The sequence below is a fragment of the Nilaparvata lugens genome, unplaced genomic scaffold, assembly GCF_014356525.2.
Source record: "Nilaparvata lugens isolate BPH unplaced genomic scaffold, ASM1435652v1 scaffold6350, whole genome shotgun sequence".
NCBI lineage: Eukaryota > Metazoa > Arthropoda > Insecta > Hemiptera > Delphacidae > Nilaparvata > Nilaparvata lugens.
Genome location: NW_024092106.1, coordinates 317 through 17,017, shown reverse-complemented (window position 1 = coordinate 17,017; position 16,701 = coordinate 317). Strand labels below are relative to the sequence as shown.

The window sequence follows — 16,701 nt, the reverse complement described above, 5'->3', positions numbered from 1 at the left end:
AGTTCAATCTCACCCTACTTCAATATTCAAACTGGGTGCCGGTTGCACAAAAGCCGGTTAAATTTAACCATGATTATTTCCACGAGAACCAATCAGAGAAACCATCTTTTCAAAAATGCCTTCTCTGATTGGTTCTCGTGAACTTAATCACGGTTAAAATTTAACCGGTTTTTGTGCAACCGGGCCTTAGTGTAGGTGATTCTTGAGCTTGGTTGAATCCTCAAACTCAGTTTGATCTTTAAACTCAGTTTAATCCTTGAACTTGACACAGTGAGCCCAGTTTATAACACAGCAAAATCCAGTTAATAACACAGTTAAACCGAATATTATCGATTAGAGAAAAGGAAGAACTCGGCTTCCCCTCTTGCGATTGATGTTCTAGTACAGAGAGGAAAAATTGCACGTTTGCAGGAGAAGTTGGAATATGGAAAGAAGATGGAGGACAAGAGAGAGAAGAGGGAGAAGGAGAAGAGTGGGAAAGAGAAGGAGTAGAAGAAAGAGAAGATGGAGAAAATGACAAGTGATTTGATTGAAGAAGATGGAAGAGGAAAAGAACAAGAAGACGAAGAGGAATGAAGAATGAGGAGGAGAAGGAGAAGGAGAAGGAGATGAGTTGGGAGTAGAAGGATAAGAAGGTTGAGAACAGGGAGAAGAAGGATTGGGATGAGGAGATATAGAAGAAGAGGTTGAAGGAGGACAGAATGCCCGATAAAATGAAAAGAATTATAAAAAAAAGATGAAGATGGAGAAGCAGAAAAAATTGATAAGAAAAAAGAGGATTAAGGAGGACTAGAAAGATGATGAGGGAAGAAGAAGAAGAAGAATGAGAAGAAAGAGCAGGAGAACGTGAGAAAATGAAGAAAAATGAAAAGAGGGAGGATAAGAAGATGAAGGGAGAGTCGATGGAAGTTGAGAAGCAGAATAATAAAAATAATGAAGAAGAAGGAGAAGAAGAAGGGTGGACTGCTGGTGAAGGGAGAGGAAGAGAAGAGGTTCATGGATGAGGAAAAGATGCTGGAGAAGAAGAAAAAGAAGATGGAGGAGGAGGAGGAGGAGGAGGAGGAGAAGAAGAATAAGGCGAAGTTGAAAGGAGGAGGAGGAAGTGAAGCAGGAGAAAAAGAACAAGTGATTTCATGAATGTGGAGAAGATGGGAGAGAGAGAGAGGAGAAAAGTGGAGAAGATGGAAGAGGAAAGGAACAAGAAGAAGATGAAGGAGGAGAAAGTAAAGAAGAACGAGAAAAAAATCAAAGACTAGAAAATAAGGGAGAAGAAGAATAAGTTGAAGTTGAAGAGGAAGGTGGAGATCAAGGACATGAGGGAGAAGAAGGAAGAGAAGATAAAAAAGGCTGAGGAGGAGAAGAAGAATAAAGGAGGAGAAACAAATGGAAAAGTATAAGATTAGTGAGAAGAAATAGTTGGAGGAGGAGTAGGAGGAAAAGGGAGTGAAAAAAAGAAGAAGATGAAAGAGAAGGAGGTGAAGTAGAACATGAAGGGAGAGGAGAAGAGAATGAACGAGATAAAAATCAGGGAGAACTAGGAGAAGAATGAGAACAAGAAATCATATAGATAGAAATTATAAGCTGTGTAGAATATTGAGTTTGTTTTTTGGTACGGTACGGCAAAATTATTTCTCTAATATGTGAATATTTCTTACTTTAGTTATAATAATGTGAAATATTTCTTCTATGTTTAGTTTTGAAGCATCTAATTTAAAAATCTACTTTGTGAAAATAATCGAGGACTGAAAATTTTGTGAAGTGAACAACTACAAGACACAACCTATTTCGGACTATGTGTAACTTTTTCTAGGGAGCACAAGGCTCCCTTATTTCTTCTAACAAGTTAACCTTATTTTTTTCTCTGCCTATCATTTTGATGATGTACTTATTGTATGAATGAATAAAGAATAAATAAGAAGAGCAGTGACTTACAATGCGTTCCTCGTTGCGATTTCCTGACGAGTATGCCGTAGTGATTATAGCCGCACACCGTTCGCCATAGTAGGGCGGCTGGCCCGACTGGGTCGCACTTGCGACAGCGATCGTGTACACACTGTTGATGTAGCCGTCTGCCGCACAGCTGTCGCCCAGCGACTTCCCGTTGCCCGCTGCGAACACGTAGATCGCGCCGCGACCCTCGCGTCCCTACAATTATTCCACAAATAATCTCGTATTAAATTACGTCTTTAAATTAGAATAGATAATAAAATATCAAATTGAATTAAATTCTAATATCAATTTAAAGTAAGTTAAATTTAATTTAAATTACAGTCGAACAACTCTATAACGAACCTCCACTTAACGAAATCCTCTACACAACGAATTTTCACCTGGTCCCATGACATTTTAGAGTTTTTGCTGCTTATTTACCTCAATTTAACGATTTTCGGACCTCTCAACAACAACGTTTTCTCTTGACTTCAACATACAAAGTGTAGTGTGTATAGGAAGCAGACGGTCATTTTCAAGGGAGTTTTTAGTTTGTGTGTGTGTGTGTGTGTGTGTGTGTGTTGTGTGTGTGTGTGTGTGTGTGTGGTGTGTGTGTGGTGTGTGTGTGTGTGTGTGTGTATGTGTGTGTGTGGTGTGTGTGTTGTGTGGTGTGTGGTGTGTGTGTGTGGTATGTGTGTATGTGTGTATGTGTGTGTGTGTGTGGTGTGTGTGTGTGTGTGTGTGTGTGTGTGTGTGTGTGTTGTGTGTGTGTGTGTGTGTGTGTGTGTGTGGGTGTGTGTGTGTGTGGGTGTGTGGGGTGGTGTGTGTGTGTGTGTGTGTGTGTGTGTGTGTTGTGTGTGTGTGTGTGTGTGTGTGTGTGTGTGTGTGTGTGGTGTGTGTGTGTGTGTGTGTGTGTGTGTGTGTGAGTGTGAGTTGTGTGTGGGTGTGGTGTGTGTGTGTGGTGTGTGGTGTGTGTGTGTGTGGTGTGTGTGGTGTGTGTGTGTGTGTGTGTGTGTGTTGTGGTGTGTGTGTGTTGTGTGAGTGTGTGTGTGTGTGTGGGTGTGGTGTGTGTGTGTGTGTGTGGGTGTGTGTGTGTGTTGTTGTGTGTGTGTGTGTGGTGTGTTGTGTGTGTGTGTGGTGTGTGTGTGTGTGTGTGTATGAGTATGTGCGTCTGTGTAAACGATATCTCATCTCCCAATTAACGGAATGACTTGGAATTTGGAACTTAAGGTCCTTCCCCTATAAGGATCCGACACGAACAATTTCGCAATTTCGATCAAATGCAATTCAAGATGGCGGCTAAAATTGAGAAAATGTTGTCAAAAACAGGGTTTTTCGCGATTTTCTCAAAAACGGCTCCAACGATTTCGATTAAATTCATACCTACAATTTTTATTGATAAGCTCTATCAACTGCCACTAGTCCCATATCTGTAAACATTTCAGGAGCTTCGCCCCATCTATGTTAAGTTTGATTTTAGATTCCCAATTATCAGTCTTCAGTCTGATCTATCAATCTCTACAATTGATGTTCAGTAAAATTTTCACCTAAAATTGAAAATAAGCTCGAAATTCGAGAAAATAAGATTATTCAATTGCAAACTGTTGGCAACTATTGATTCTATTAAATATTCACTATGAAGAGAGCAGACCTCGTATGTCTCCAGCGTTATTGCCCTGTCACCAGCTGGCTCAAATCTTTGAATAGTAGACTTTAGATGCGCGGGAACAGTAGCGTCAGGTGATAAATTTTCATAACGGCAAGGAAAGTTGTGTGATGCGCCACATCAGATTTTTATACTTTCGAATGGCAATATGTTGATATTATTAGAAATGTTCAACTCTTCAATAGTAAAGAGTTATTATTAAGTACTAGTTTTTATTCTGTATTTTTTCAAGAAATTTGTTTTGGATCATTTTTGTTGAATATTTTTGAAAAACATTTATATTGCAACTCACACCTGCGCACAGGTTTTCTTTGCAGGTGTAGATTCTTATATATATATATATATTTTGTCTTGAAAGTGTTGTATATTTTTTTTGAGAATCAATAAATTTGAATTTGAATTTGAATTTGAAAGACAAAATAATGCAAAATTATTTGATCAGCTGTTAAAGCACACTTGAAATTTGAAAAATATGAATGTCAACTATGCTTGTCGTCGTCGACTACGGGAATTTACGCATAAACGAAAATGCACCTTAAGAGGTAATTTTTTCGCTCACTTTATCAACAAAGTAAGTGAAAAAATTAATCAAACCAATCAAAAAATTTGAACCTTTTCAGCCAATAAAAAACCAATCTCCAAATTATGTCTTGGCAATTTGTCAGGTCTCATCTGTATCATTTACGAGGGAATATTCTGAGAAAACTCGCTTACTTTGCTGCTACCAATCTCGAATGCCTTGGAGGCGACTCGACCCGGTGCCTCCACTACTCTGCCGTTGTCTGGAGGACCCCATGAGCTGCTATAGATGTCCACCTGGTCCAATGCATATATCAACGCCTTCCCTTCTACCAAATCGGTCGTGGGGCCGTCCAATAGTTTTATACCTGCAATGAAATGGATTCCATGGTAATTATTGACCGAACTTAGTGAGGTCTAAGATTCAAGTCGACGGTTTGGCATTTCTCTTAATGTTTGAATGTTTAAATGTTTATATATTTTTATGTCGCGCATTTACGGCGAAACGCGGTGATAGGTTTTCATGAAATTTGACAGGTATGTTCCTTTTCAAATTGCGCGTCGACGTATATACAAGGTTTTTGGAAATTTAGCAAGGATAATATAAAAGGAAAAAGGAGACTCCTTCATACGCCAATATTACCGTAAAAATCAGACTATAGAATTATTCATCATAAATCAGCTGTCTAGTGGACTATAATACTACCCGTTCAAAAACATCGAACATCTTGAAAATTTATCTTTCCATCAACGTTAGTAGACAGTTGACTATAATACTACCCGTTCAAAAGCATCGAACATCTTGAAAATTGTATCTTTCCATCAACGTTGTAGACAGTTGCAGCCAGACCTGATAACAGCGCTCACACTCACATTCCGGGACGACACGTCACGGTACGATAGGACAGAAAGCTCTATATTTATTTAGGATTTTTTCTAGACATTTTAAATTGATAAATTATTGACTAATTTTTCAGAAAACATAACAGGTCAATGTTACTTACTGAGCGCGAGGTCTACTGTTCACAGAACTACTAGTTATAGTTATTGATCGAACGTAGTGAGGTCCATGTTTCAACTCGATTTTCTTTTGTCTGTCTGTATGTAACGCGATTACGGCCAAACGCGTAAATGGAATTCGATGAGATTTGGCAGGAATATTCCTTTTTCAACTGCGCGTCGATGTATACAAAAGGTTTTTTGAAATTTTGCATTTCAAGGATAATATAAAAAGAAAAGGAATTCCTCCATACTCTGATATCACTATCTATATAATATATAAAAGCGAAATGGCACTCACTCACTGACTGACTGACTGACTGACTGAGTGACTGACTGACTGACTGACTCACTCACTCACTCACTCACTCGCATAACTAAAAATCTACCGGACCAAAAAAACGTTCAAATTTGGTAGGTATGTTCAGTTAGCCCTTTAGAGGCGCACTAAGAAATATTTTAACCCTAAGGGTTCTTTTTAAGTGTTTAAAGTTCGTCTTTTAGCATGTATATTCTTCTTCTCCCAATCTCTTAATATAATTGAAATTTCCATATCATATGTTACTATAGAACTATAATCTAGATAGAGTACCTCTTCGAAACAGTTGTTAACTGGCAACTGAATTAATAATTTTGTCAGGTTGGCATTAAGTTGAGTTGACTTTGTTAGGTTGGCACCAAGTTGAAGATTTAAAAGCATTTATCGCGGAAAAATTGATTGGGCACTGCTACTTCAATCCTGGGAATATTATATTACTAGCCGTCAGGCTCGCTTCGCTCGCCATATCCGTTTAGTCTGGACCCCCGACTGGATTGTCCTAACATGACAAAAATGCAGGCGAGCGAAGCGAGCCTGCTAATCCCATTCTTGGACGATCCAGCCGGGGGTCCAGGGGGCGGAGCCCCCTGGCTAGACGGATTTGGCGAGCGAAGCGAGCCTGACGGCTAGTATTTTATAATATCATCTACTTTGAAGATAGGATCAATCAGACTATAGAATTATTCATAATCAATCAGCTGACAAGTGGATTTTTATTGCATGCATTATACAGATGTCTGGCCGTGTCTACAAGGTAGGGTTTCAATATTTTTATGATGCGTGCCCATCAGTATCAATATTCTCACATTAGAAAAAAAATTCAATAGGTGATTGAAAATGAAATAAAAAATGATTAAATGAACTGAATAATGCCGAATAAATTATAATATTCTTGATTGAAAAAGATAATTTAAAAATAGTTGAGAAATATTTTTATCAGATGGAAAGATTATCACGAAACCAGGACCTCCTAAATACCAATGGTATTTAGGAGGTCCTGACGAAACTGAATAAATCATAATATGGGATACAAATTCAAACGTGAACTGAGTTTATTAACATAAGTGAATAAAAATAAAAATCGTAGTATTCTTTTTTGAATTATTATTTAATCACAACATAATTCAAGTTATTATTATAAATAACAGTTCCTTTTCTGGCTCAAAATTTTGCAAAATTACTCAAAAATTTCCAATTTGTAGAGATTTGAGTGGAATATTTTTGTTTTTAATCAGTTTTTAAATATCAAAATTCAAAATTTTCAGTTTAGTCATTAGTTTTGAAGTGGAAATTGGACTTTTTGAAGTGAAAGTGAAATCTTAACCTTATTTTTTTTGAAACTTTTATTTGTAAAAATTTCGGAGGAGACCGTTTTGGGCTATGCCTGTTGTCTTCTCCCAATCATATTATATTATGATTTGTAATTGTCAATGAAATAAATAAATAAACAGTTTTGGTCAACCAAGTCACAGTTACAAGTAGCCCTAGGCCTATACAGAAAAGAGACAATAACATAAGTGGTTTTTGGCTCTTGAAGAAAACAAATAACAGTTTTTAAGGGTAAATTATGATTCAACTGTGATATGTGATTCAACAACTGAATCAACTAGAACAGGTGACATCTTGTCATGTTGAGTTGCGTTTACACCGGATTTGATATTTGATAACATGAGTTATTAATAAAAAGTTGTCACTTGTGGATGAGAAAACTTCGTGAGGTCTACTGTTCACAGAACTACTAGTTAGCTATTTCCGTTTGTAGAAAATACTGTTTTACTATATCGTTTATTTCGAGTGTTACATATATATAAGTAACAGTTTACTTCATTTTGTAAACTGTTCATTTTTGAAGAGAATGAGATTTGATTTGATATTCTATCCCTACCTCCGACTCGAGCATTGAAAGCCACGCCCACTCCACAGAAGCTGTTGTTTGCAACCATTGCGATTTCCCCGGCGCACCGCGTGCCATGTGAATTGTCAGCATTGGCCGCGTAACGCGGTTTTGGATCTCTGTCTCCTTCTATCAGGTCAATGCTGATGCTCGGGTCGTAGTTCTCACTCAGGTCGGGATGGTCCCACTCAAGTCCGTCATCCAAGATGGCGATCTTTACCCCTTTGCCAGTCACGCCTTCCTCGTAGCAGGGAACTACGTTCAGGTCTAGTACGGGCACATCGCCGCTAGTTCTGTAGTCTTGCTGTCAAAACACATTCATCAAAATCAAATTATTTGCCATAAAATACATTACAATTATATGAATTGTCCTCTAAATACAATTTGACTTTGAAAATAATATTTCTGTAATAAAACACAAATGTCAATCAAATTAGTAATAGAGAAAGCAAACATCAAGCTTTTATCATCATTCGAGGCTCGACTAGCATAAGTTAAGAACTTGTGCGCTAGCCGATATAAATTATGCAGATATTTGTAAGACAATAATATAATTACCAAACAAAATACATTATTATTAAATTTATTCGGGTATAACAAATTATAATAATATTGAACAATAATTGATTTTCGTTGTAGAAAACTCATATCTAGTGAATAGTCCCGATTTCATCATCTTTATTTATCAACCAATAACATTGTTCTGAACTCTAATACAGCAATAATATGATACAAAAACAACTTGAAAGGGTGAAAACATATTGGGAAGCGAAGCAGAGAAGGTAGCTTGGAGTTTTGAGAATACTCTTCAGTCTGTAGTCTTTATTTGTGATCTAAAAACATTATTTGCAATATCGTTCCCAACACTGATAAATGGGAGTGAAACTTGGGTATTGACGAAGCCAGTTGAGAGCAGACTGCAGACATCGAAGATGAAATGTTTCAGAAGAACATTTGCAGTAGAGACAAGAGAAATAGTAGAGTAGTAGAAGTAGAAATAGCCTGCAGCAGAGACGATCTTTTAAATAATACTAAAATTTACGCAAAAATGTTCCAATCAATGGTGATCTGAGTGTGATATTTTTGGTTTTTATTCTGTTTTCAACCGTCAAAATTTAAAATTCTTAGTTTTCGTTGTTTTTTTAGTGAAAATGGACTAAATTTTAGGAAAGTGAAACCATAACCTTATTTCGGACATTTAAAATGTTGTCTAAATTTAGGAGAGAAATAGTACAAGGAGTATCCTTAGTTTTTCTCTCCCAATCAGAGCTACTTTGTAAAAATTATGAATAGATGAATAAATAAATAATGGGATAAGGAAACAAGTTAAGAAAAATAAACGAAAAGATATCTCAGAGTAGATTTAAATGGTGGCAGCATGTGGAGGGAGACAGGATACCAAGATTGTTGCTCAATTACAACCCAGAAGCAGAAGGTAAAGAACATATTCCTTCTGTACCAGTGGGGCTACCTTTTCCGTTCCACTATGTTTTGACCCTAAAGGAAGCTATATACTCTGTACAAATTAACTTCAGACTTGGAGGAATATGCGGTGCAGAGAAATGGAAGGAGATCAGCCAATTACAGTGATGAATAGAGTCATAGGTAGAAGCACAGTTGCCAATTTGTCGAACCCAGTACCACCTAAATTGCCGGTCAGGAATGCTTACCCTCACACCAAACTGACAGTCTCTGGATATCAGCACTCATTTTATACAAAGCCATGGCGGCCAGCCAGTCTACAGATGGAAATAAATTGGAAGTTCCATTTGTTCAAATGCTAATTGAAAAGAATTATTATTAAACGAAAATCACAATTAAATGCTGTAAATCACCCGAAGACTTCTGCTACTGCAAATATTGACAACAGGGTAAACAGCTATATAGATGGAAATTCGATGAGCGCTACTAAACAAGAACTATTTGTCAACCTGGGAATCGAACTCTGTACCTTACAATTGCCAGTCAGGAATGCTTACCCTTACACCCAACTGATGCTCGGGTCGTAGTTCTCACTCAGGTCGGGATGGTCCCACTCAAGTCCGTCATCCAAGATGGCGATCTTTACCCCTTTGCCAGTCACGCCTTCCTCGTAGCAGGGAACTACGTTCAGGTCTAGTACGGGCACATCGCCGCTAGTTCTGTAGTCTTGCTGTCAAAACACATTCAACATCTTTATTTATCAACCAATAAATGGTTTATTGGTTTTAAAAAAATGGTTTTTGTTTTAACGGAAGTTTCATTATCAATCTATCTAAATTTGAAATTCTTTGTTTTATACTGATTCATAGTTTCAGATTGAAGATTTGGTGTTGAAATTGAAGTGAACATAACCTACATAATATTTGGACGATTTGTGACAAAATCAGGAAATTGAAGAAGTTTTGGGCAATAGCCTGTTTTTTCTTTTCCGACTATTGTATTGTTCGCACTACCTAATAAATAATAAATAATAATAATAATAAATAACATTGTTCTGAGCTCTGATACAGCAATAATATGATACAAAAACAATTTGAAAGTGTGGAAACATATTGGGAAGCGAAGCAGAGAAGGTAGTTTAGAGTTTTGAGAATACTCTTCAGTCTGTAGTCTTTATTTGTGATCCAAAAACATTATTTGCAATATCGTTCCCAACACTGATAAATGGGAGTGAAACTTGGGTGTTGATGAAGCCAGTTCAGAGCAGACTGCAGACATCGGAAATGAGATGTTTCGGAGGAACATTTGCAGTAGAGACAAGAGAAATAGTAGAGTAGTGGAAAAGAAATAGGCTGCAGCAGAGACGATCTTTTGAATAATACTAAAATTACGCAAAAATGTTCCAATTAATGGTGATCTGAGTGTGATATTTTCGGTTTTTATTCTGTTTTCAACCGTCAAAATTTAAAATTCTTAGTTTTCGTTGTTTTTTTAGTGAAAATGGACTAAATTTTAGGAAAGTGAAACCATAACCTTATTTCGGACATTTATAATGTTATCTAAATTTAGGAGAGAAATAGTACAAGGAGTATCCTTAGTTTTTCTCTCCCAATCAGAGCTACTTTGTAAAAATTATAAATAAATAATGAGATAAGGAAACAAGTTAACGAAAATAACCGAAAAAATATCTCAGAGTAGATTTAAATGGTGGCAGCTTGTGGAGGGAGAGAGGCTACCAAGATTTTTGCTCAATTACTACCCAGAAGCAGAAGGTAAAGAACATACTTTCTGTGCCAGTGAGGCTACCTTTTCCGTTCCACTATGTTTTGACCCTAAAGGAAGCTAGCTATATACTTTGTACAAATTAACTTCAGACTTGGAGGAATATGCGGTGCAGAGAAATGGAAGGAGATCAGCCAATTACAGTGATGGATAGTTGAAAGTCATAGGTGGAAGTGAAGTTGCCAATTTTTCGATTAGAGTCAGTCGACCAAAGGATTCTAGACAGGAAAATCGGTAAGTTTAACATGAGCGCTTGAATACTCATGAGAAATTAGAGCAATGCTTGCCGGTTAGAACGGTAACATAGCCGCCGTCGTATCCCTACCTCGGTATGCCTTCTCTGCTGCGCATGTGCCTCACAAGTCAGAAGTTAATTTGTACAGAGTATAGAGTGGAAGGTGGCTAAGAGTTCTGCGTGAATAAGTGTCAGAACAAAGTGGAAGATGGTAGAAGTGAGTGGAGACATTGAGATACATGCATTATATGAACATTCTCTGCTACACTCTAGGCAACCTTCGCCTCTCCACTCTGTCTTGGCCATAAGTCTAGCACGGGCATACTGACATTTTTTGGCTCTGTAGTCTTGTAAGCTATGGTTTTATCTCACTGCAGACACGCTCTTCAAGTCATATTCCAGCATTTGAATACTCTGATGAATTAATCAATTTGAATTTAAATATTTGTTTTGAGTTTTCCAAGGAGCAAAAATAGGGTCTGGTCATAGTAGTTGATGAATATTCAATATTGTTAAATAGGATACAAATTATAGTTATGAATTTTGAAAGATACAAACAAAAAGTGTGGTCATAATAGTTGATGAATATCCAATATTTTCCATTAATTCAACAAAATCTATATAATAAGAGAGAGTAGGGTTGTGTTTGTTCGTGTGTTCGTTTGTTCGCATCAAAACATGTCAACTCATGGTTTGCATACCGGAAAAACGGGAATGATTTAGATCTCCAAATTTGCACATAGATTCTAAAAATATCAATCTCTTGCACCTGGAAGCCCAAATTTCAATTTTGTTTCTAGATTTTCAGAATTAATGTGTCAAATTTCATCTATGCCACCGTACATGAAGTTCCATAGGCTTGTTGCAGCCTAATTGCAGCCTTTACGTAAGGAATAGGGAATTATGTTTGACGCATCATCACGTCTGAAATATACTCAACTGATTAATTTGAAATTTTGCATATAGATTCTTAATCAACCGAGGATGGTTATTTATGCCTATTTTCAGTTCTTCAAGATTTCATTACGTCAAGTTTTCAATTTGTCATGTTTCCAGTTGTTGTATGGAAGCAGCTGAACATTTCTTTTAGAAGGGACATTAGATGATAGGTATGATTGGGGATCCTATTCGAATAAAAATAATTGATTTTCTGTCGCATCGAAACCGCACCGATTTCTCAAACCGTTCAAAAGTTATTCTCATTCAAAGATACTGATAAATCATCCATCTATCCATAATCTTCACAATAATAATGGAAAGAGCTGGCTCATACACGTACGTGATGTAGGAAAATTATGTTTGACACATCATCACGTCTGAACTACTGGACTGATTGATTTGAAATTTTTTGCATAAAGATTCTTCATTAACCGAGGATGGTTATAGGCCTATTTTCAAATTTCGAATTTTTTATTAGGTACATCAAGTTTTCATTTTGTAGTTTTGAAATAGACCCTTGCGAAGCACGGGTTACCTACTAGTAGCTCATAAATTGAAGTTTGTGTACCACTTGAAACTGACAGCAATCCCTGTAAATTATGTCAATGCTTTCCATTCAACTATTACTGACAGTAGAAGTTATCATTTTGGATTTTACAAGGTACAGCCAGAAAGTACGGTTATAATAGTGTATTGGAAACTCGTAAATTACATACCAAATACCACTGATTTTTCCAAAGACTGTCATTGAAGACATGCCAGTAACGACTCAAAAAATACGAAAATATCCCACGTGACTGGCGATCTCCATAAAATTGATGAGATGCATGCCGTTCTTCCATCTCGCTCACCCAGATGTCATCAGAGCCATCTGATTTGTCAGGTGCTGTGTTACCAATCTTGCGGTAAGAAAATTCCCTCTCACCTCTTGCCGGATAGCGTTTAGTACGTTCCTTGGCAATCTGCTCCTCTGCCCACAAAACCTAAAAAAATAGAATAAAATTCATTGTCTGAATTGTCATTTATGGAAAAAAATAAATTACATCCAAATTTTTTTTCTTATGCCTTCTGAGCAAACGCTCAGTTACCCCAATGAACCTCGAATCTATTATATAAAAGTGAAATGGCACTCACTCACTCACTGACTGACTGACTGACTGACTCACTCACTCACTCGCATAACTAAAAATCTACCGGACCAAAAACGTTCAAATTTGGTAGGTGTATGTTCAGTTGGCCCTTTAGAGGCGCACTAAGAAATCTTTTGGCAATATTTTAACTCTAAGGGTTTTTTTAAGGGTTTAAAGTTCGTCTTTTATATTCTTCTTCTCCCAATCTCTTAATTATAATTGAAATTTCCATATCATATGTTACTATAGAACTATAATCTAGATAGAGTACCTCTTCGAAACAGTTGTTAACTGGCAACTAAATTAATAATTTTGTCAGGTTGGCATTAAGTTGAGTTGACATTGATAGGTTGGCACCAAGTTGAAGATTTGAATGCATTTATCGCGGAAAAATTGATTGGGCACTGCTACTTCAATCCTGGGAATATTATATTACTAGCCGTCAGGCTCGCTTCGCTCGCCATATCCGTTTAGCCAGACGTTTAGTCTGGACCCCCGACAGGATTGTCCTAACATATGATAAAAATGCTCAAATGAAAAATGCTGATCTCATTCTTGGACGATCCAGTCGGGGGTCCAGGGGGCGGAGCCCCCTGGCTAGACGGATATGGCGAGCGAAGCGAGCCTGACGGTTAGTACAATATGTATTCTATATACTTTGGGTTCCCCTGACACCTTGGGCAATATCAGATCACAAATTGTATATATGGTTTTCAATTTGATAAGGATCTCCAATATTATCCTTCCATTTCACAGCAAAGGATAAAGAATTTGACCTGTAGAATGGTTACAAGAATGTGTTCAAATTTCGAGCCGATTGGTCAAAGATCTTGTTAGTTATTCAATTGTGAAGCATATGGAAGAGAATCAAGCCTAATCTACACCTTTTCCAACTGTATTCGAGAAATTATCAATTGTAATTGAGAGTAGTCATTTGTATTTGAGAAAAACGTAAGATGTAAATGAGAATAGTCTCAATTGTATTTGAGAAGTCATCACTTGTAGTTGAGAATAGTAAATTTTATTTGAGAAAGTATCATTTCAATTTGAGAACATACGATTTGAAATTGAAAAGTTGTCAGGTGTAATTGGGAAATTAAATATTTGAATAAAACATTTAGTTTTTAAATGAGAAATTATTTTCAAGCCCCCAAAATCCATTGAAGAATTGCCGAATTGCTTGATCAAGAGATTCAATTGATTGATGATAAAGTTCAATTGCGCCTTGAACATAGAGATTTGATCTTTATCAAGTGCAATATTTCACAAAATGTTTGGAGACAAAAGTCGTGTTGCCAATACATAAATAGAAATGATATTCATTAATCATTCGTGAACAGTACAGGAGAAATAATTTCACCATTAAAAATATTAATTTCCCCCCATGCAAAGCCTATGTTAGTAACTGGAATACTGTGTACGTAGTACAGTATCCTTTCCTGCTCAAATCAAACCTGTACTGTAGGCTACAGAAGAGCCACGACATGTCAATTGGAAAATGTTCTCATTTTCAATTGATATCTTCTCATTTACATTTGACGATTTCTCAAATACTATTCACTACTCTCAATTACATGTGATGACTTCTTAAATACAATTGACTATTCACATTTACATCTGACATTCTCTCAATTACAAGTGACTATTCTCAAATACAATATTGATACTTTCTTTAATCAACTTGATACTTTCTCAAATAAAATTGGAAAAGGTGTAGAGCTTCTTTCACTCTTTCAATGAATCTGTGTATGAATATTGGAGGTGTCATTCTCTTCAACTTTCGATTGTCTGTAATCAGATGTAAAAAGACTAGCTGTAATTTACAGTAGCTTGCTTTTTATGTGTTATAAAAGGTTTTGTCATTTTTTAATAATATAAAATAATTTTTTCTGGTTGAAAATTTAACTGTATAATTTAACTCTGTATAATTTTATACAGAGAACAAGATAGGCATGACGTTCCAAGAAATTCAACAAAGAGAATACTGTATGAAAAATCTGGTGTGGTACACTCACACAACTTTCCTTGCTCATATTTGAAACTACGATCAGACTTCTGTATATGTGTATAAATATATAATTGTTTTCAGAGTACTTTTTCTTTGTGTGAATTGTGACATTCAATGATTTTTTTAGTCGTCATTTTTTTAAAGTCGTCAAAACAGCTGTTCTACAGATGAAATATCTCGACTATGTGTTATTTTTATGAACTGCGCTACCTACCCACCTCATGCACGAGAAGGAGGTTACTAAGTCCATTTCCCAAGGATGGAGTGGACCCCCATTGGTTTCCCAGAAAGAAGACTCATGCCAGTTGATAGAGCTGATGAAATCATACAGGGTATGAATTTGAAAAAATCGGTCAAGTTATTTTTGAGAAAATCGTGAAAAACATGGTTTTTTAGTACGCCGCCATTTTTCTCAAGAATATTACGGAGCTCCTGCAATTTTCCCAGAAGAAAAACTCATGTCATTTGATAGGGCTTATAAATAGCTATCCATGGTATAAATTTGAAGAAAACCATTAGAGCCGTTTTCGAGAAAAACGTGAAAAACATGGATTTTTAGTCATTATCCGCCATTTTTCTCAAGAATATTACGGAGCTCCTGGAATTTTCCCAGAAATGAGACTCATGCCAGTTGATAGGGCTTATGAATAGCTATCCATGGTATAAATTTGAAAGAAATCGTTAGAACCGTTTTCGAGAAAACCGTGAAAAATATGGTATTTTAGTCATTATCCGCCATTTTTCTCAAGAATATTACGGAGCTCCTGAAATTTTCTCAGAAAAGAGACTAATGTCAGTCGATAGGGCTTTCAAATAGCTATCCGTGGTATGAATTTGAAGAAAATCGTTAGAGCCGTTTTCGAGAAAAACGTGAAAAACATGGTTTTTTAGTAATTATCCGCCATTTTTTCTGCCATCTTGAATTGAATTTTATGGAATTTCTTACCTATGGTAATAGGGCAAGGAAAGTAAAAATCAGTTGTTATTATTATGTTATTACCAGAGGATGTTCCTCAATCTTTTGTCTGGTGGATTTATCAGGCCCATTCCTTTTGCTGAATCTTCTCGGCACAAGGCTGTAATGATCTTCAAATCCTTCCACCTATAACAATAATCAACAAGTCAACCTCCGATGAAAATACAGCAGAGAAAATGTCTGTATACAGTCAACATAATGTCTAAAACACTCATGAAAATTTCTGAAACATTCTTTATTGATTCAAACAATAAGTACATCATAAAAATGATAGGGAGAGAAAATGATAGCGTGAAGTAAACGAAGAGCGGAATGGACGTTGAAAACGTGTTACGAAACTTTCACTTTATATTGTTAATAATATAGGAGATATAAAGAATACAAATAAGATGTGGTAGAAAGTAGAAGGATCTGAATTAGAGAACAGAGGATAAATATCATTTTATTCTTTATTGAATCATACAATAAGTACATCATCAAAATGATAGAAAGAGAAAAAATAAGGTAACCTTGTGCTATTCCTCTCCCACATTTAGATAAGGTTACACATAGTCCGAAATACACCGTGATTCAAAAAGAATACCACAACTTTGAAAGTTGATAACTCTGTAAAGAATAAACGGAGAGTAAAGCACTATCAGTCATCGATTTGAGGAAGCTCTGAAGATTTTTTAGTTCCTTATTTGGTCCCATTGGCACTCATCTGTCCGTGCCTATTTGAATGAAAAGTATCCGAGGCAATGGATCGGCTGATAAGCAGTTCGAGACAGAGCACTTCATCACTGGCCTCCAAGAAACCCTGTCCTCACCCCCTCCGATTTTTTTTTGTGGGGCACGTTGAATATAAAGTGTATCGACCTCCTCTACATTGAGGAACTCAAAC

General features: G+C 36.5%; 1 protein-coding gene across 1 annotated transcript; it reads right to left on the bottom strand.

Moving 5' to 3' along the window:
• Positions 1–1,932: 1,932 nt before the first annotated feature.
• LOC120356274 (neuroendocrine convertase 1-like) lies at positions 1,933–15,944 on the bottom strand (the record flags this gene model as incomplete). Its single annotated transcript, XM_039445185.1, is given in 6 exon segments — positions 1,933–2,145; positions 4,310–4,482; positions 7,318–7,507; positions 9,356–9,478; positions 12,421–12,687; positions 15,843–15,944. Coding segments are annotated over 6 exon segments (1,068 nt in total), but the record flags the coding sequence as incomplete, so codon positions are not given.
• Between the last annotated feature and the right edge of the window lie 757 nt (positions 15,945–16,701).